Source organism: Tympanuchus pallidicinctus, unplaced genomic scaffold (genome assembly GCF_026119805.1).
Source record: "Tympanuchus pallidicinctus isolate F22 unplaced genomic scaffold, pur_lepc_1.0 scaffold8, whole genome shotgun sequence".
NCBI classification, from domain to species: Eukaryota; Metazoa; Chordata; class Aves; order Galliformes; family Phasianidae; genus Tympanuchus; species Tympanuchus pallidicinctus.
The window spans coordinates 35,136,977-35,159,396 of NW_026294802.1; the positions used below are offsets into that span (position 1 = coordinate 35,136,977).

At 36.0% G+C, this 22,420-nt stretch overlaps 1 protein-coding gene across 1 annotated transcript in view; it reads right to left on the bottom strand.

The window, feature by feature from the left end:
* CNTN1 (contactin 1) overlaps nucleotides 1–22,420 on the bottom strand; it is a 237,724-nt gene that overhangs the window by 52,184 nt on the left and 163,120 nt on the right. Inside the window, exons 5-15 of the mRNA XM_052668980.1 lie at nucleotides 19,864–20,011; nucleotides 16,996–17,168; nucleotides 13,601–13,696; nucleotides 12,642–12,848; nucleotides 11,316–11,412; nucleotides 10,982–11,163; nucleotides 9,179–9,303; nucleotides 7,672–7,789; nucleotides 5,918–6,068; nucleotides 5,298–5,425; nucleotides 2,509–2,684 (exon numbers count right to left, since the gene is read on the bottom strand). Of these exons, the coding sequence (XP_052524940.1) occupies nucleotides 2,509–2,684; nucleotides 5,298–5,425; nucleotides 5,918–6,068; nucleotides 7,672–7,789; nucleotides 9,179–9,303; nucleotides 10,982–11,163; nucleotides 11,316–11,412; nucleotides 12,642–12,848; nucleotides 13,601–13,696; nucleotides 16,996–17,168; nucleotides 19,864–20,011 (1,601 nt within the window). The remainder of the gene's footprint in view (nucleotides 1–2,508; nucleotides 2,685–5,297; nucleotides 5,426–5,917; nucleotides 6,069–7,671; nucleotides 7,790–9,178; nucleotides 9,304–10,981; nucleotides 11,164–11,315; nucleotides 11,413–12,641; nucleotides 12,849–13,600; nucleotides 13,697–16,995; nucleotides 17,169–19,863; nucleotides 20,012–22,420) is intronic.

Below are 22,420 nucleotides of genomic sequence, written 5' to 3' on the forward strand. Positions count from 1 at the left end.
CCTATATTATTAAGTTCTGAATCCTGAAATAACTACATAACTGTACTATAGACATCAAATGCAATCCTACTGCCTCTCTATCCTGAGCGATGAAGACTGAGTTGCCTTTGGAAGAGAAACAGAAATGATTTGCACTTGCTTTGCATTTGAAAGCACAGAAGTAAGGCCAGGAAAAGCTAAAAAAAAATGTTTTGATTATTTATATCAGTACTGATGAAGTGCAAAAGGAACACAAAGTAAGAAGTATCCCTCAGGGAAAATGGAGTTACACTTTGACAAATAAATTGATGTTTGGTTCTAACTTACTTAACTGTCTAAATGAATTAAGAGTTAGTCAAACCTCAGCTACTTCTGTATCCCATGAAGTACATATCTCTATAATCTATTGAAAGACATAAGTTACTTCTAGCACAACATCTAAATGAAGTGAATGACTTCCCTCTTTCTCTCTCCGGACCATAGAAACAAAATAGGTTAATTTGTTTTTAAAAATCAATAACCTCAGAGAAGTATTTAAGATATTGTAGAGATAGTCAGAATTTAGGATCAGAGATCCAGGACCACTGTCTGTATCTGAAAGATGAGATTGTAAGTCTAAATGTGAAGTTAAACTGCAGAAAGAATTACGCTCTGCACACTTGCTGAAGCATGCATTTAGCCCCAGACTCATTCACTTGAAGCATTTTGATAGAAAGTGCCCTAACATTGGGATTACATTTCAGAATAGAATGCCTAAATATATGTATTTATATATTTATTTTCCTTCTACGTTCACTGCTAAGGGGAAAACACAGAAGTGTATGTCAGGGACAGAAAATTTTTGTTAAACACCTGATAAACAGATGAAGAAATTTGGGGTCTTGGGTTACGTATCTTGCATTACAGTCCTCTGGTAAAGACACTTTCACCTTTCCTCCATAAATCATTGCTTCATCTACTACTTTTGTCAGATTTGCTGTTTAGTGGAACACAACTTCTGTCTGTCATTTCTGATAAGTGACTAAAAAAAAAAGAAGGATCAAACCAGCAGTGGTTACTTTTACACAGAATATACTGAAATAAGGCTTTATGCTTTGAGCTCTTATTTTGACTGTCACTCGGGCTCATTCTTGCCTTCAGCTGAGGGAAAGCGAATGCTATTAGAAGGTGACCCAAGCATCTTCACCTATGTGGGAATACAAAACTTACCAAAAGTGTGACATAACAGCCACATGCAGGAATTTTCTGGATAAGAAAAGCTGGTGTAAATCTACGTAGTTTGTAATTTGTGAAGCAACACAAAATATGTTTTTCTACTTGCTTAGTACCGTGTTAATAAGTTTGGGGAGTTAATAAATTAATTAAGTTAATAAATTTTTGGGGAGTTAGTTGCAGAAAAGACTTTGTATCTTTGAGTTTCAATATTTTTCATCTGACCTTAGCATAGCTACACTGGCTTTTTGGACAAAGACTTGTTCTTTCACTGATAGAGAACAAGGTGACTTCCTAGGGATGTCTACAACTTCGCAAATGAGTAGGCTAAGGTAACACTGAGCCTTTCAAGAACTGGTTTGTTCCAGATTAGAATAAAATAGTTATGCCTGAAATATCCTCTCACGTGGACATAAATAGATATTGAAAAACAACAACATAAAAAGAATCTCTTCTTCAATGAAAGATCAAGTAACATTGCTGTTCTAGGACTCCGCAGGAGGGATGTTACAAGTTAGGTAATTTTGAAGATACTGACATTAGAAGCATTGCTAACAGCCTTTTCTCTTCATATCTCCAGCTTCTCTTAGGAGCATGAAAAGAATCTGTGTCAAAATTTGAATATTTTTATATCACTTAAACTTAAGCAACTTAAATAAATACACTTTTGGCAACCAGTCTGAGGTTGTTGTTGAATAATACAATTAATCACTAGAAAGGATTTCTGCTCAAGGTATTGATTTTGAATAAGCCTGACAGAAGACTGTAAAGAAATATCCATACATGCAAACACAAAAGCTTTGTAATTCCTCTTCATATGTGCCAAAATGAGCGTCTTTGTATTAACTTGTTTAGACTTCACACAAACTCTTCTTGCTCAGTGTTTACAGACTGCTTGACTCCTACCCACCACCTGGCCCAGTCTTGTGCCAAATTCCAGAAACATTGAGGAGAAAAACATGGGCAAGTTAAAATGAATGCATGTGTATGCTTTTTCAAGACAATCTGCACCTTTGCTTACTAACAGGTAAGTACTACTTACCAGCTACATTCACTATTCATCAGGCTGGGATTTAACTGAAGTTCCAAAATACTTATGTCAATTTGGGTATCTGAATTCATGTACCTATCTGCAAGTGTCTACATGTCTAGAAGGTGTCGAAATTGTAATTTCATGCTATGTTCTTAGCTTATTGTATTTTTACAGACTTGGACACACAACAGAAAAAGTAAAATAGCTATTCACAATAAAATAAAAATTAAAAAAAAAAAACAAACAGGCTTTCACAAACTAAATAAGGATCAAAAATATCTTACCATTACATTCCTTTCATAATGTTCGTGCTCTTTCTCAAAATCTATTACAAAACCATTTAGGGACCAAATAAATGTCAGGTCTAATGTGGGATCATGGGATGCAATGCATTGCATGGTAGCATTCTCTCCAACGGTGACATCAACATTCAGTGGTGCTAAAGTAATCCTTGTAGCTTCTGTGAAGTTAACAGCAAACATGGAAAATTCCAATAAATATTTATCCAAATGCAAACTCAGCTCCATAACTGTTTGATTAACTATGAAATTAAATTACTCCCTCCACTCTATTTCACATTACTCATGCAGCTATTCTTGATAGAACCAAATTAAACAGAACAAAGGAAAACTGCAACTGAAACGCCTCATACACAGTTAGCTGCCCTTTGAAAATGTCTGTTTCAGACTCTGAATCATATTATTAACTATGCAAAGCTATTTTTATACACTGACTACTTCCGGTAGAAAGAAGATACATAACAAATCTTACGCAATTAGTGTTGAACTTCTTGTTTAAATTACAGAATTTCTTAAGGTTTAAAAGATACCTCTTTTAACAAATCAAAATTTCTATTCAATTGTCAGTCTGAGTCAGAATTCCATTACAGCATCACAGAATGATCTTAATTTATCTGCTGAGAAACAATATAAAGGATGTGTAACAAACTATGGAAATAGCTATGTGTGGAAAGAAATAGAATACAAGAAAAGGAAGTAAGCTGTACACCTCCCAGAAACACGTCTATCATTACAGAAACAGAAAATGGCAAGAGAGTTCACAATGATTGCTAGAGATCTTGGTACATGTACATATGGTAAATTAACAAAGTTCTGAAAGGGACTCACTGGATCTCTGATACACTCCTTTTCTCTAGAAAATGGTCATAAAACGAAAAGACATGGAACATCATCCCTGGAAGCATTCAAGGTCTGGCTGGATAGATCCCAGATTGTCCTGATCTAGTGGGTGGCAACCCTGTCCATGGCAGGGGGGTGGAGCTAGGTGATCTTCAAGATCACTTCCAATATAAGTCATTCTATGATTCTATGACTTATTCCCCATATCATGACATGTAATATCTTTCCCACAAATACAGAGTGTACCAAAACCTGGAAGATGACAGTGATAAAGCTATTGCCCCTAGTTAAGATCCAAATTTCTGTGTGCTTCAAAGGACCCCGCCACACACGAAACAGTGAAATGAGCCCAACAAACATAATTCTTGTCATTCTGATGAGGAGAAAACTTCCCACATTCTACTCTAGTAATCCAAAACGTGTTTAATACTGAGACTAACAGGATGGCACAACTACTCCATATTTCAGAAACGAGTACCATGGTACACTGGACCAACTTAAGATCTGATCTCTAAAGTCCTAGCTATGGACTTGTTTTAGGATACACAATGTTTTCTAATGTTATGCCTGTTCAGTCTTTGATTCTACCACCAGTGAATTTCTAAATGTTCATGTTAAGGACTATTAATCTAAGAAGTTGCTACAAAGCAGTGAACAAACAGCATGTGGAAAAGGTCATCAAACTGTACAGTGTCTGTCAGCTTCACTTTAACTTTTTAATTTCCTGTAGTTACAAGCAACATCTGAAAAATTTTATGGGGCATACGAAGTGCTTCAGAATGTCATTTTCAAAGCATTCTTTGTCGACTCTCATCATTGACCACAGTGTGAAAGTAATTTTAAAATATGTTATCTGACCATCTTTTTTCTGCTGTGATGCAAGGGAGGAACCTTAGCCTTTTGAAATTCCTCTTCAGATGAATCAGAGCAGAATACTCCAAGCCTGGAAATTTCTTTATAACTAGTTTGTACCATATGAATGTCTGTGGCTTAAGTGTTCCGCTGTGCAGATTTATCATGCAAATGTTCACGCAGATTTTAGAAGATATGACTGAGACTAATACCAAGATGTAAAATACAGAAGATGATAAAAAGTAACTGCAAACAAGAAACATACTCGATTAATCAAAATAAAATCTTACAATACCGTCTCATTTGGTGCAATAAATGAGCTAGAAAAAAATGATTTAATTTGATCTGAAGATACAGACTAAAGCATAAGTCAGTGCATCAGTGTTGTGGTATTAAGCTTCCAGATGTAGCATGATTTTTGGAACAGACATTAAGAAAGTAAACAACTCTCCTATTGTCAGTGAGACTTGGTAGACATAGCTGTTCATGAATGTCATCCTTTTTATTCGTATCCTACAGGTACTTGACGTCAGAATTTAAAATAGTTAGGGGTATCAATATTCAATCAGTAAAAACTAACGCCTCTAAGTGAAGGGAGTTTAGTAGTGCAACCCTATGTCTACATGCTCCTATTTCACAAATTAAATCTGAATTTATTTAACTGCAATGCACTCTCAGGCTTGCTCACCTCAAAAAAAAAAAAAAAAAAAAAAAAAAAAGGAAAAAAGAAAGAATGAAAGATGGTCAATAAGAATCCCATTTCTCTTTTCCGGCCATGGTCCTCCATCCATTTTTGAGCTAAGTCACCATGATCTTGAAAGAGTTCATCACAGTATGCCAGTTTAATGGATCAGATTTAAGAATTCCTGAAAACTGATGTGCAATCTCTGAACGGGTGAACATGTACCCAGTTTCTACTGAGCAATACATTTTAAAAGCCACAATTTATTGTTTAAAGACCCATTAATCTAGAAAGGAAAGATAAGCAATGGCTTGCAAAAGTAGCAATGCTGTGAGTGAAAAATAGTGATTTTGAACAGGGGAATTTACCCAGAACAAGCGTAGGCAATGTAGAGGTTTACCTGTCATTTCCAGAACACCAGTGCTATTAGCTTTTCCTCGGTTATTTTCGGCAAAACAGGTGTAGCGGCCTTCATCCAACTTTGTGACATTGATAATTTCTAGGCTCCCATCATCCCAAATACGTATGCTATTGAAAGTGTAAATATTAAAGCAAGAGAAATTTGGCATTTAGACCAGAAAGAAATACTTGCAGTTGGAACTGCATTAAGCTGAAAGATACCAGAAAAATATCTTGTCATCTCATGCCTGACTGCTACATATATAAACACTCCTATAGTCCAAAAATATCTAAATAGATTGAGGCAGGACTAGATGCCTTATATTGCTGGAGCAAGAGGTTCTACTTTCATTTATTAGTAGTCATTCAAATATTTTTCTTACAGTTTTGTGATACAATTCAATTTTGAAACGTGAACAGCACCAACCACACTGGCTAGAGCTGCATGCCATGCATGCCCTGCCAGCTCTTTGGACCCACAGTGCCTGGTGTATCACTTCCCTGAAATTATACAGTCTCCTGCCAATGATCTCTGCAAAAATAAGAACTAGCTTGCATGATAAATAAAAACATAAGGCAGCATTTTAAGTTTCATAGTGTCCACCAGCAGTCAATACTAACCGGCTCCCATTTACAAGCAATTCTGTTCCTTTGCTCCAGGAGAATTTTGGCTTAGGAGCAGCTTTAGGTTTGCATTCAATGATTACACGCCCCCCTTTAGCTGCTAGGATTTTCTTCTTCATAGGGTTCAGTTCAAAAGTAGGAGGTGAAGCTGAAAACAAAATTTAACACGAGTACTGCTGTTAGCGACTTTTCTGAGGAACGCAATTTGTTTGCAACAGTAAAATGAAGGTAATTAACAGAAATATTGAATTGTATACAAATGTCCAATATTCAGACCAGTGAGAAAAATATTAATGATACAGAGATGTGATGAGAAGCTGACAGTGATCTAAAAGAAACAGCAAAAATCATTTAGATCTAATAATGTGTTAGAGCAGAAGTTTATTTTTGTTCACTTCTGAACTTCCATCTAAGCTTAATCTAACAAGATCAAAGTCAACTGAAATCAATAGAAAGCTACTTCTTTTCAAAGGCCTTTTGATCAGTCCTAATAAAACTTAGATTCCTAGAGGCCCACTTCTACAAGAAGTAGCTCACTCCATCAGACTTTCAAATAGCACATTGTTTTTACTTTTCAGCAATTCTAAGCCCCTACCTAAAAACTTAAAGGTTGTTCCCTTTTCTTTGCAGCTTTCTCTTGGACCAACTATCCTTAGGCGTGCTCTTACATGTTCAACAGTGATGAACTGCAAGCACCACACTAACATACCTTAGATCAGAGCAGTGCTTACTAATTCTCTCTTTATTTATAATAAAATAGGAGAAAAATACTTCAAGTTGCTTTGTATTTCAGTGCACTATCACTGTTAACCATGTCAGCAAATCCATGCATAGCTGGGGAAATACAGCTATTAGTAAATTAGGGCAGTACAAAGTCTGCTTAAACACCCACATCTTATCAATCAATATGTTTGAAAATGCTCTTGCAGAAAAGTGCTCCTTTCTGGGTAATCCAGTCTGGTACTGAGTACATGGCAATGGAAGAACAGCAAAGGACAAAGTATTGCGAAATGTGTTGGAAATCAAAAGCAGTTTAACTATTGGGAAAATCTGGACACAAATGCGAGACATAAAGAACCCAAGGTAACTGCTCCAGGGAAATTTACTATGAAAACCATGCCAAATAGCTGGCCCACCTGCTCTAAGGGCAACACTAAGAAGGTAAGACATTATTTTAGGCCTGTGTACTCTGGATCTGAAAGTCTAGCTTTCTACTACAGAACACTGCTTTGGAAAATACAGAGGATTAATAACTATCCTGCCATCAAGTAAGACAGCTATACCGTGCACAAAAATTGCAACTGGTCCTAATGGGCCACAAAAGGCAAAACCGAAGGCAAGAGTAAAGAGGAAGTGTTTTCAAAGGCCTGGTGCCTGGCAACATGGCTTCATAAAAAAGCAAATTTCGCCCAACAGACGACTGAATATAGGTGAGTAAAAAAGAAAACACTTATCAACGTGTTTTGCAAACTTGACCAAGTAGTCAACAACTCCATGCACTAAATATAACTTCCATATTATCATTTCCTCTGCATGGTAACAGCAGGCAAACATCAGAAAAAGTACAGTAAACATTCTCCATAAATTAGTAGCTTAGTTGTTCCTGCTGTTGTCAAAATCCAGCTAAAGAGCTCAAATAATCCCCATCTCACCTAGATTCAGGGTGCGTTCATTCCTTCATCCTCACAGTATTTGTTACCAAACAATGTCTGCAAATAAAACTGCTATATAGGGCAAATAATCTCACTCACCCACAATCTTCAGTTCAGCATTTGCATAAATAATTCCATGTGTGTTTTCTGCTATACATTGATACATGCCAGCATCTTCAAAGGTCAGGCTTTGAATTCGTAGTTCACCTTTTCGGAACTGAAACATAAAATCAGTGAAACAATATGTTCCTCAAATATGCTGAAGAATTCCCATCCACTCCTCCATTGCTTAATTTTTTTCTTTTTTTTTCAGTAACTGTTCAGAAGAGATTACTTCATGTAACATTACAGCACTGTCAAGACTTTAAAAAAATCTGTTACATTCCCATATACATAAGTCAATTGGAGTGGAAAATTAAAATAATATTTATATTAAAAAAGGACTCATATTCTTTGTACTGGTTTATGTGAAAACATCAATTTTCCACAAGGAATATTTGTTTTGTGCTAAGTAAAATACATAGTTAAAAATTATCTGATTTAGAATCAAGATACATTATCAAAGCAATTTAAATATTTTTGCTATTTTCCTCTTGGAAATCATCTCACAGCATTAAAACGCAACATAATCTCTTGGTGCATTACTGGAGAATTACATGCTTTCTGAAATCTAGCATGTAAATTGTCAGTGAAAGTCAAGTTCAGTGGGGACTATCAAGTAATTTGCTTGTAAAATAACTTGTTTGTATTAAGTGCAGAAGATAGAAAACAACATTGTTTTTTTCTAATTTAAGCCATCTCCATATGGCACATCATGAAATTCCTGTTCTCCTTCGAATCCACATTTTTCTATGCAGACAAAACAACTCTGCCTTCTCATTTTCTTTTGTTTGCACAGCGTCACAGCATTTCCACAAATGCAATCTTGTATTGCGCCCTCTTCTACTCTACAGTACAAGCAAGGGATATAAGTACATTTCTGAAATATCTGGCCAGAAAATCTACTCTGTTAAAAAAATAAATCAGAGTAATGAACTTCAGTTATCAAATAGTACTCATTTAAACTTCACATCATCTGCAAGAACGGAACTTTGCAACAACAACAAAAAAAAAAGTGAAAAGTTACATTGTAAGAACACCACTGATCATTTTTAAATGATTCTTCTTGTCTGCACTGTCTCCATTCTTACTCTTTCTTTCTTTTTTTTTTTTTTTTAAAGATGCCATCATGTGTAATGTGATAAAAAAGGATGATTTTTGGAGAGAGGCTGATAACATTTTTCATCCAGAAAGGAGTAAAAAAACAGCAGTTTCTTATAATGGCCTGGAGAAAAAAGGAAAAATTCACTCCCAGACATGTAATCAAAAGACAAGGTCAGAATTCAGAGCTGAATACTAAATAGTGTGAAAAAATGTAATTCAAAACTTATGAAAAGACTGACATAAAACTAGAAAAAATAGACTTTAATCACTAGCACAGGGGGAATCAGCAGATCTTTGTATACTTATAATTCAATTTCTTTTGCCCTTTAATAATGCGTGCTTCAAAAAACCATTTCTATCAGCTAGCCTATCAATCTCGTGTTACCTATGGCAATAAACTTACCGAGACTCCATTCTTCAACCACCTAATTGTTGGAATAGGCTTGCCTGTAGCTACACATGGCCAGTAGAGATCACTGCCTATATCCTTCTCTGTGTCGTTGATATGTTCTACCCACTCTGGAGAGGCTGAAGAATAAAAACAAAACAAAACACAATATCTTGTAAATATAGATGTGTACTTAAATAGCATTACAATCTATTAATTCCATGATACTTAACTGGTCAGACATAGATGATAACTCAGCACTGTATCAATATACCAACACAAGAAAGAATTAATTGTTTTTCTTTCACCACGTAGACCCCAAACAGTTGCAACTCAATTTTTATGAGCAAAAAGATACAGAATTGTAAGAGTGATTCACAAATGTCCAGAAGATGTAAGATGTTAACATTTACCTGTAGATTATACAACAAGTACATTATTCAGTAGTGTCATAAAAAAGATAGTCAAACAGAATTGTGCAGATCTAGATACGCACTGAAAGGGCATCCAAGAAAAACATTCTTTTGGTTCAAAAAATATACTTAATAATATTGAAATATCCTTGTATTTTTGGCTTTGCCAAGTAAATTAATTAATTTATTATGCTAATGTATGTCAATCAGTACAATCTTCTCATGCCAATTCTCATTTATTCCAGAAAGTTCGTGAGTTTAACTGAGGATCTTAACTCAGAAGATGTTCTTTATTGCCAGTGAAATGAGACTGAAATATTATCAAGGTAGTTCAGATATTAGGTATAATCTCAAGCCATAGATTTACAGCATGAGTCTTAGTCAAGGAGTTTGGCTACTTGAAATGATTCCACTATAGCAGTAAGTGCTTTTTGGTTTGTCCTTTATTCAAATGCGTGAAGGGAAGGGACAGAGGCTGAAGGAATGAAATGACTGTAGCTAATATAAGACAGAGCTAAGATACTGTCATGGCTGTATGATTTTTGGTTATTGGTATTCCACATCATAACATCACGTAGTGCACTGGGAGTTAAAGTGTTAAAGCTCCAGTTCTGGGCACCTGTCTGGAAGAGAAGAACTACAGACCCCAGGGGGCTCTGCGGTCAGAGAGGAGATACAACCCCTGGCAAGGTCACCTGATGAGCTCTTCTTCGTCAGGTCTCTTCCCTGCTCTCAACCAGACTGCACATCTCACCTCACTGTTACGGTGAGGCCTATCCACCTTTCAGACACTTTCTTTATATTTATTAGCTTTGATTCTAATTATACTGCATTATAATGTGTTATCTTGGATTCCAATACCGTATTTAGTAAATTAGTTCGTTTCTCCTCAGGTCGTTGCCACTGTATTTAATTATTTTGGGGCTCCCAGTTTCCCTTTTCTGGAGGTGCAGGTTTTGCAAAATCCCTCCGCCCCGCTACTCATGGACCCGGGCCGAACCAGCCCCCAAAATGCTGACAGACATAAAAGACAAAATGCAGAAAAAAAGAAGGTGTAACAAATTTGTCTATTTTTCTTTCTGGTAGTTCTTTCATTTCAACTATTATCAATCACTTAATTTTCATTGTGCATATTCCATTATGCACAAATACATTAATACTAATAAATAATGCTATCAAAGTGTATATAGATCTACCATAACCAGGCAAACTGAACTGCTGTTAATAATTAATTCATGAATGCTACACTTGATATTCAATGTAGGGATTTTGATTTTGTTTTATTAACTCAAATAGCAGTGTGCCAGGATGATGCAATGAGTCCACACTCGAGCTTGAAAATACAGCTACTTCCAATATAAGTAAAAGCAATATAAATAAAGAAGAATAATTTTTTTCTACCTACCTTGCACATAAACTCTTGCTTGATGTTTATCTTTTCCTTTATAGTTTTCAGCTTCGCACTCATAAAGTCCTTCATCTTCATACTGAATATTAAAGATCTTAAGAACTGCCCCAGACATGCTTATCTCAGCAGTAGCTGGCATAGGTTCAAGGTATTTACTCCATCTGAGTTCAGGAACCGGACTTGAAAAGGTACAGTAAAGAACAAATCAGCATGTTCTAGAAGTGGCTGTTAAATTGCAGACTACAAAAAAGTATTTGATGATGAAACATATTTTATTTTCCTGAATTATGAAAGCAAACAGTGCTCTACAGTATCTTTAGAACACACTTACTTTCCAAGAGCAAAACACTCCAGTGTCACATTTTGCCCCAGGAGAGCATATGTGTCCTTGAACTTCACCTTGATATCAGCAGGATACACTTTGGCACCTAACATGAAAACAAGAGATTCTCAGAAGAGGTGTGGTAGGAAAAAATACAGCTATTAAAACTTCCACAGTTCAAGAAAATCCATTGTAATCCAGACAAAATCCTTTATAGTGTATATAGCATGGCTATTTGTGAAATCTGATTTAGCTCAAAACTTGCAGAATTGAGGCAGGATTGTTTTATTCAGCAAACAGTTATCTCTGGACACTAATGCTTAACATTTCTTTACAACACAATAATTCAACAAAACTCATTTATTAGCATTTAAATTGTGATGATGCCTTGTGTAGGAATAGAAAGAAAAAGGCTGAGCCTTTATTTTCTACAGATTCTTTCAATGAATGGAATATTTAGAATTACTGTGAATTTAAGCTCTATAGTCTCTTACTAATGGTATGAAGGGAGCTACAAAGAGGAAATCTACAGCTGAACAAGGGTACGAGTATGTAATACAATCAGATCTACCTAGTGCAATCTCTGTGATACTTCTTACATAGTTCTAGGTGAAGATTACAGTTTGAGTTTCCGGTATGGAAAATTTGGACAAAGATCACTGATTTGTAATCACCCAAATTTGATCTCTTCACTGTAATAAAGGAAATCTAACAAATCAAAGGGGCACTGAAATCCTGATGATGTTCATGAATCTCTGGTGACTGTCTGAAGTTGCAGAAAGGAATGTGATTACCGTGCAGAAAATATGCAGATTTAGGAAATGGCAGAGAACAGTCTAGTAACAAAACGAAAAAGGTATCAGGGGATTGTCTGGTGAGATACAGAGTCCTTGGACAGGGTATTTCAACAGAGTAAAAGGAATTGCTATTTTCAAGAAGACGACAAATATCTGAAACTTTCTATTAAATTCTACACAAAATTTCTGCTTTCCAGTCACAACCTTTTGAACCAATGCCAAGACCACAGATGATATTAAAGATTTTTAGATGAATACAGAGACTTATCAGATAAAAGAGATGAGAAAAACTCTGTTCTCAATGATATGAAAGGAATGTTGTGAATGAATCCAGGGAGATTTCCTTCACAGAGTTCTCATTGTGGATGGCAATGATTTGGACCCTTTCTGTATGTGGAAAATTAAGGAACAGATGTGCAATAGGCATTAGGACTTGCCATTTAATTCTTCTTACAAGAGATTAAAACATTTATGAATGAGTGAAGTTGAAATACAAACAGAATGTAGTATGTAGAAACTATTTCCAATAAATACTTACGATCGGCCTGTGGAATAAGTGGAATAAATTTACTGAATACGCTCTTTGTTATTGAAGGGCTGGACACAAAACACGAATAATTGCCCTTATCTGATGCTTCTACATTTGCAATGTAGAGATTGCCATTCGTCTGAGACACAAACCGTCGTCTGTCCAAAGCAATGAATACTGGGAATTCATTTAGAAGCCAGCGATAACTGAGATCATCTGGAGGAAAATATTTTCTAGTTAATATTAAAAAAAAAAACAAAACAATAATAATAGTGTCGGCTACATAAACCACGGAATACCCTCTGCAGATGAATTGCTTCATTTTGAGTTCCAGCTTACACATAAGTTACAGAAGAAAGATAGCTATGAAAGAGAGAATATGCAGATCTCAGTAGCCAGTCAGCTATGGGTACTGGATATCAGAATGCTGCTTCCCTGAGTGCAGATTACTGTGCACCTGCTTCTCTTTAAAACAAGCCTTTCCACTGGAGCTAGAGTGAGGTGGAGAGGAGATGTGAAGCTGTATCTTGCCCAGATCCAACTGTGGAGCTGGGAAGCCCTTGTCAGACTTGTGATTTGGAAAAAAGCCTTTAGAATATTTTAACTGGAGTATGTTGTGGTGAGTTCATTGGGTGGAATGAAGCTGCAGCAGCAAGTCTGGGATGACACAATGACATAGAGACATAATCGGATCTTCTAAATGGCAGGTCAGGCCCACCTTCCATTATCCAGATTAGTTTGAGTAATGTTATTTGTAATAACAAAAACTGCCTGAAAATTCAACCTTGTCCTTTACTTACATTCAACAGCAAGTATATATTCAAGATCAAAATCAAATCTAGAGAGAAATTCTCAAGCTCTGTAAGAGTTACTGTTTAATTAAACATAAAGGAAACTTCTAGAATTAAATATTATTTTTGTCTTCTACTGTTATGCATCAGAAAATGAAGCACTTAGGGCTCAATTACCTGGGTAGTGGGAAGGAGGCTCACAAAGAAGCACTGCTCCAACACCTTCTCGTATTTTAACCTCATAGTGTTCCTCTGGTGGAAAAGGATCCAGATCTAGTATAAAAGAGGGTGGGGGAGGAAAACTGTGGGCTTTTCACTACAAAAAAAAATTATTTTTTAAAGTATTTTCATTCTGTATAAATAAAAATAGAAATACAACAATATCTTGCATACATGTGTCTGTGGACCGATTATGACAAGTTTGCTCATTTTAACCCTGCCATTATCAAGTGCAAAAATTTTTTTACAGTATTTTAATCATTATAACTACAAATTCCGAGGAGAAAAAAGAAACACCTCTACATCAGGAAGCACAGTGAACTCGTAATACTGGAATCCTGCTTCAAATACTGATGCAGCGTAAATAACACATCAGTAACAGTGAAGTGCAGAGTTTCTAAATGCAATATTTTATCATAGATATCATCTAAGCAAACATTATTTAGATTATTTCAACTTTCTTAAGTGGCTTTTCTTCTAAATTCCTAAGAATGACTCTGATACCGAACTAAAATTTCTGTTCAAAAGCATTCACCCAGAAATAAAAAAAAAGCTACAAAGCTACATATAAAAAAGGATTAAGTAGAAAACAGCGACTATTCACAAATATAATTGCAATGTATAGTTAGATAGATCCACTAAACACTTGATAGGTCTCTTCCAAAGCTAATCACAGCTTTCAGACCTCAACAGCTACAAGAATCAAGGAAGAAAATGACAACACTTTGCTAAATGCATGGAGAAAACCTTAGGGAGAGTTATGTGAACTTCTATGGAAATACACCTTTTCCAGTTTCTTAATTACTAGTTTTTCTTCTATTGAAACTGATTAGAAGATAAAATAACTTTTCCAGTGACTATCTGAATCTTTACATTAGATAATGCATGAAATACTAAGCCATTCTAAGGACTTCTGATTACTACTAAATATAATTTTGTCATGTGTCTTAGCACAATGTCTTCTGTCCCCCACAAGTGGCTCCCAATTAATTTGGAATATCACTCTTTGATAAAGAAGAAATTGAACCTTTAAAGGTCCCTTTCAACTCTAAGGACTCTATGATTCTACATACTGACTGACCTCCCGCAAACATCTACTTCCCTCATCAACAACCTTTTCATCATCTTGTAAATGTGACGCTGTTCCCTTCTACTTTAATTATAAAAGATTGGCTTTTACCATCTGCTACAGAAACAAGAAAAATTTCAAAATGATGAACAATTGAAAGAAATCTTTTGCTATTTTAGTACTCCCTTGTATTTGGAGAGCGTAGGGCTTGAGAAAATGAAAAACTACGGCTGCTTTTCATTTTCAGTTTATATTTTAAGTCTAGAAACTAATTTGTGCAGTGTTCTTTGACTAACCTTTGAAACTTTAGGACAGTCACCACCACAGATTTAATGACAGTGGATAGGATAGGAAATTTGTATATGTAAAACGTCTGTATTTTAGTACTAAAATAGAACAATCTATACCAGGTGCAGGAATGCCATACAATTATTAAGATGTAATTTGTATACCTTCTTCCCACTTATGAACTCTGTACTCTGATTGGGTCTTGATGTCTTTTTTGCATAAGCACTACTTGGTTATTACTCAATAATTATAATAAGCATGATTCCATGAACTCTTAATTTGAAGACACTCATTTTTAGCTAGAATGAAAGAATTAGCATAATCACTGCACTCTCAGAGGCATACAGCTAACAGCTAGTGAGTATGGAAATTTCTCTCCATTGTCGCTCTTGCAGCTTCCCTACTATGAAACTGCTGCATTTTACGTTTATGAGTATAATACAATAAGTGCCATTGTATTTCAGCTTCTAATTTTGCACAGCGCTCACAAAAAAAAGCCACTAAATATTCCTGGAGGATACAATTCCCGTGTAGATATGCATACAACAGCAAAAAGATATTTGGGTGGTTTTGAAGCACTGCTGCTAAAAATAATTATTTTCTTCTTGGAGGCCAATCCAGATCTGCTAAAGACAGTGCTCCCAGATGGTTTAATTGACATGAAGTTTACAAGAGTGTGACTTTTGCTCCATAGTTTCAGCAGACTTGACAGTAAGACAAAAAATAATAGGTCTCAATCATAACAGATAGTCAAGATTTTCTTGAACTCTTCAAAAAATGGTTTGTTGCCATTTTCCAATCAGCTTATGCACAAGCTAAAGAACAAAAAAATCTACTTATGGTCATTTCCTGTGACCTTAGTAATTTTGTATTCAATTATTTTGGAACTATCACAGTGATCATCAAAGGAAGTATTTTTTACAGATGATCATAAAAAGGAGAAAGGAAGATACACAACTACCAGTTTTTTAAACCTGTCTGGGTTACTTCTCTCTAGTGGAGGTGACATAAATACTCAGTTTAAAGGATATTTGCTGCTGTATTCAGTGGTAGAAGTACATGGAGTTCTACAAAGCAGGCATCAAAGGTGCCAGTCCTGAACGAGTAGGATAAAAGATAAAACGTAAACTGATGCTAAAATAACTATTTACTACTCCTGAGTTTCCTTGAGATATGAAGCACCACAGTATTACAATTTGTGGCAGAAAACAGAACTTCTCAGTTCATCTCCGATGTTAAACATTAAGCAGTTAAACTGTTCTGCTGAAGGGCACTCAGGGTGTTGTGAATGGCCACCAGGTAAGAGTAAGATCATTTTTGTGTTCTGATGAAAAACTATTTCCAGTAAAAGAAAAAGTACTTTAAGGCAAAATAAAATAAAAATCCCAAACTGTCCTCAGTCAGTAAAATTTTCCATTAGTCTTCATGTTGTACTTCAGTCTCTTACACAGCATGCATTTGATAGCAGTGTACGTCTGTACATATGCATGAGTTCATGACTGCAGCTCATGTCTGCCTGAAGTTGACAGAAAAGTCCTCTGGCAGGGCCTTCCCACAGCCCAGCAGTCAGGGAGCATGCCTTGTAACAAGTGCCATGCCCTCCTCCTGCAGGCATCCCACTTGTGCTTTCACCACAGCGTTGCCTGATCACCACTTGTCACTACTGATGTCCTTCTTCAGTGACTATTTCCCCTTTGGTTCTACCACAATTTAAACTGTTTGAGCATTATTATTCACAACCTGGCTCTGCTGTGAGTTGGTTCAATTAATAACTTAATTCTCTGAGAAAGTTGGAATGACAGCTGAATGCTAAGCAACATAAAATCCTTACAAAACTTAATCTGTGTTATTCTCAGCTTGTTCTCCTTTTTATTTTTTTTTAACAGAGTAATACAGCTACAGCACATATAAGCAGAAGACACTGCAGTGCAAAACCACCGGACATTTAAAGCTAGACCCACAAGGCTTCTAGGTTTTGACATAAACATTGGCTTACATCCAAAACTCAGAGTGGCTTCACTGCTTCTGACAGTTCCAAAGATATTCGATACTACACAGACATATTTTCCAGCATCCCTTGATTTCTCTGGATTACTGATAACAAGTCTGCCTCCTACCATACTGTAGCGATCCTTTGTTAAATCAATATCCCAGTTGTTGAGTTTCCACCTATTAAAAAAAAAACAAAAAAAGGCAGATGTAAGATTTGGCTCCAAAAACAAACTGAGTAAGCAAAGTAAGTAATCATGATCTGAAAATTAATTCATGTACTGTGATAAACTATACAGAAGTTCAAAACACAGTATTATGTTTTTTTGAAGCTTTTCTTCTGCAAAAGCCACAGATTTTATGAACATTATAGGTGTTTTAAACATAAGAGTCTCAGATGTTTCAGCCTTCTCAGAGATGGGATGTACATTAAAACTCAATCCAGGTAGTACAGAATGCTTGAACTGACTGCCAGTGAGCTAGCTAGTAATCAGGCACTGGAATCATAAACATGAGCTAGCTAGTAATCAGGCACTGGAATCATAAACATATCATCAGATAGCTTTTGAAGGCCAAGCAGGCTAAGCAAATGTTCTTCCATGTCTTTGAAGTGAGATTTTGAAGAGATTTTTTTCGCAAAATTGCAGTAGGAAATGAAAATGTTTCGTAAAGCCTAAACTGCCAGCAAAGTCAGTGCAATGACAATGGCACAACTGACTTAAGAGCTGCTTCCTACATTCAGAAAATTGCCAGAACTCCCATTTTAGTCCTTGTAAAACTCTACAGTGCGTTTCCTGAACTGCTGTAACTTCACAAACTATGAGAGGAGCTATCAATGAAGTCTGGCCCTCTTTACTATGTCCACCAGGGGGGGCACATTACCTTCTTTGAAAGGAAATACACCTTTTCTGAGCACAAAAAGGAAAGATGCAACTCAAATACATTTAGTAATCATAAAAGTCTTGCAGTGTAAGTCAGATTTTTGTACCAAGCTAAAGACAGACACTGCTTTTTCATATTGAGAGTACATACATTGTTTCTTCCTGATTAAAACGTTTCATCAAAAATACAAAATAATCATTTGTAAGGTGAAATCAGAATTGTCATAGAAGAAAGTAATAATAAAAGTGACACTACCACCACCAACAAAAGAAATAAAGAAGTAAAGAAAGAAAGAAAGAAAAGAAACAGGAAGGAAGGCAAAGCAAGGAAACAAAAGGCAGGATTTACAACGTGCAATAAATACTATTTAGCTTTTATAGGATCTTAGGGGAATCCTTGAGATATATTAAATGTCTGTATTATGAATAATAACTATTTTGTCCAGAAATATCTAGGAATAATTGTCAGGAGCACAGCATATGCTGCACTGAAATAGATCAGATAAGCATGGCATTAAATGTGCAGCTGGGCGGTGTAAGAATAAAAACAAAACATGGAAAATTGCTTTCTTCTGAATTTATTAATTTAAAAATCAAAACACTGTATTCACATGGATAGTTTCACTGGGTTCTGTTGGACTTCTCACATGGATAGCGTATATCATTCACGAAAATGCATCAGGGGAGGGTCAGGTTGGGTATCAGGAAAAAGGTCTTCACCAGAGGGTTGTCAGACACTGGAACACGCTGCCCAGGGCAGTAGTCACAGCAACAAGGCTGCAAGGGTTTCAATTCTGCATGATCTGCTCTGGAGCCAGAATCTGGGAGTCAGTGATCTTTCCAGGTCTCTTGCAACACCCATTCTATGCATTATGCTATGCTTCTAGATGGAAGAGCACTACAGATGCAAGATAATGTTTCCAGAGTGACTTTATTCCATTAAGGAAGAACCCTCAAATTTAGGCAGAGCTTATAATCATTCTCTATATGCTATGCTGTTTACATTTGCAGGCAGGGTGTAGTAGGCTGGGTGAATTGAATGTGATGGCTATGTATATTCTGAATCTGAATCTCCACTCTGCTACATGGCTTCCAGACCTTTCCAAGCACAGGGAGAACAAAGAAGTGAAATAGCAAAATGCCATGTGGAAAAAACTTATGCTCTCAGAGCTAGAGATGAGATTCAAAAGCAGTATTATAGTCACCTTTGCTCTCAGGTAGATCTGTATAAGTAGATAGCAATCTTACTTGTGTTTTTCTGTCTCCGACTGTCTCTGACTGAGTTAATTCTGGGAAGACGAATATTGGCGCAGATCACAGGATAATTTAATGAAATGGAAATAGTTTGCTGACAAGAAATTGTATCTGCCCTTAGTTTGATCTACCCATGACTAGATTGTAAACTAGTCAGAATAATGATAATCGTAAGCACATTTTGCTATACATACAGAGAAGGTAATAGACAATAAACTCACATGGATGCCCTGAAATCTCACAATGAAAAATAACTGCTCTGTTACTAAAAGTATACTTGTCACAAAAGAGGTTATATGTGTGAATCTCTTACATTCATGAGCAGCTCTATACAACATGGTGGTGGCAGAAGCAATGTAAGATATTCAGGCTCAATACCTGTCCTTCTTTCAGAGTAAAATGGGATCAAAAAGATATTTTGATCTAAGAAGAACTTGAACCTCAGCCATTCCTAACCTAAGGCAGAAAGCCTCTGAAGTGTTTCTTTAAAGTCATTTTTTCATCTTTCGAATCTGGATCAGCATTCCTTTCAAAAGCCAAAACCATCTAAAACAACAGGAATGCAGTATTTTCAAAAACTATCTAGACATTTCAGTGACTTTAACCCAGGTTGATTCTTACCCCAAACCAGCAAGTCTGCCATTTTTTTCCTGATAAGACAATCATTTAACAACAAAACCTGAACAATTCATTGAGTAAAATACATAATCAGATGTAACAATCAAAATAAGAGAGGTTACTTGTAAGTAGGAAAAGGAACAGCTCGAGCCCTGCAGTTCATTGAAACTTGTCCATCTGAAGATTCTTCTGGATAGATGGTATCAATTGGTTGCTCCTCAAAAACGGGTCCATAACCTTTGTTTCCTTCCTCTGAAAAATGGGTAGAGTCTGAAAATTAATCAATTATTTGTTAGTAGCCAAAGTGAACAGGAATTTACAACAGACCTACTGTATTCAAAATATGAATACAGCTAAATAGCAAGCCCAGCAAAATCAAGTTTCATTTGCATCAAGAAAACTAGAACAGCATGGATAATAGTGCTGACCTTCCTTCACTGTCCTCTGAGAGTGAGAGTAGTTTAAACCACATTCCTGTATAACTACCTTCTTTGCATTCTCTGCTGACATGATAAATTATTTTTCACAGCTTATGCGAGACTTGACGAAGATGATTATGAATTGAAGATATGCCCTTCAGAAATGCAGGTAAGACCACCTTATCTCACAGAGGTTAACAAGTTTTGATAAAATAGGTCCAGGTAGAAAACCACAGTTTAAATATTAATCGTTCATTATCTTACAACCTAAACAGCTCCAGTTGTCCCATATATTCAGAAATAATCTTTATAGCACTATACAAATAAAAACTAATACTGGAGACCACTGTTGAGAATTGCATTGTTTCCAACAATGCATGGAAGCTCATATATGTATGTATGTATGTTAACGCTCTTCCCACTAAAATAAAATAAAGGAAGTCTCACGCTAAAAATAATTTACATTTGTCAAAACAAGCAGTTAAAGGTGAACTGAAAATCAAACAGGTTTCGAAACAAACAATTTTTTTTTTTTATCTTTATCCTCCATTTGCTGATGCTGTTACAATGATTGCAGGTTTGGCTTCTCCCTGCTGCATTCCCTTCTCCTTCATCTCTTCCAAATGCATAAGGTGGCTGTTCTTTGAGGTCTGCAATAGCAAGACTAGGAGCAAAGGTGGAAAAGCCTGGGAAAATTTTGCTTGGTAAATCCACGATGTAACTGTGCTTTTTTTGTTGTTGTTATTGTTTACTTCTGTTTTTATTTTTCTGTGAAAGTGGCAAATATGCCAATAGTACATGTCTGCTACCAGGTTCGCTTTCCACTCATGCTTAGACCTTCGTCAAATCCTAGAGATGCCTTCTGGAAGATGATGACAAAAACCTTGTAAGATTAAGGAACCAAATATCATTTTCCTATAATGATCTTTAGAACTGATTGAATATTGTTAGCTTAAAAATTTCCCAAATCAGTTATTCATGACGGAGAAACCCTACCATTTTGCAGTAGTATCTGTGTAGTGTATACAAAATGCAATATGTCTTGCATGTAATGCAGCAGATGAAATTCCCTAAATAAAATTACGATTCTGTACTTATCCCCTTAAAATTCTTACCTCTGTTTTAAAACTTTTTGGAAGAAATTAGGCAGTTCTTATAAAATGTAAAATAGAAGGTAGAGTTTACCTAAATAACTAAGCAATCAAATTGTCAGTATTAAAATATCATATATGCACTTAACAATCCTAATGTAAGTATTTCATTGTTTCTAAAATCCACAATCATAGATACACATTTTACAGAACCAGGAGAAAATTGTTTACAAGAAGATAAACATTAACTTCACTTTCCAGTTCAAGTTTGAGTGAAAATAATCACTAATTCCCTTGGGCACAGGAACAGATCCAAAAGGCACTCCTACGCTGTGATAGTCAGGCAACTTCATTTTTGAAATGAATTCACCTAATGAGAAGATAAGTCTTTAAAAGAATGAAAGAAAAGCAATCGGAAAGAAGAGCTTTTGAAAAATGGCCTTCTTTCCTTGATATTTTAGAGCACAACACTACAAAAAGATCTATGTATTACTAGATCAAAAGAAGACCATTCAGACTGCAAAGGCAGAAACAGCGTATTTGCTCAGAGCCTTGAATGACTGAGCCACAGCCCTGACAGCACTTTCTGTGCAGACCTTAAGTATGAATATAGAATAACAATGGCCTCTAGCAGGGAACAGTCATATCAAATGCAGCTGACTGTTTCCACCTTAGGACTCAAATGGTGTTACAGACCACTTAGGCATTTCATGGCATGCATTTTTAATGCTACCAACACTGTTAATTATACTGAGTGAATGGCTGTTTCTTACACCTATTAAATATGCTTTATAATGGCACTTCTGCTGCAATCTATTATGAATTGAGTTTCAGACGTCTGGCTGAGTGAAATAAGATGAGCAGACTGCATGTCAGGTGGGACAACCAATAAGCCCTTCATCTGAGTTCGGTCAAAAGCTGAATGCACACCAGTAATATGCAAGCAGCATTGGGGAGAAAAAGGAAAAGAAAGGGTTTGTGCAAAGAACAGCAACAAATTTTCACACTTTAGTGGAGAAACATGACTATGTGATGGTATTTGGGGACTGAAGAAGTGCACACAAAGAGGATGAAAAAAGATTTGATTGACATTGTGCTTACAAGAGAGTGGGCAGAAGTAGAAGCAGAGACAAGGAAAAGGAAATGGCTGCACTAGATAAACGAGATGA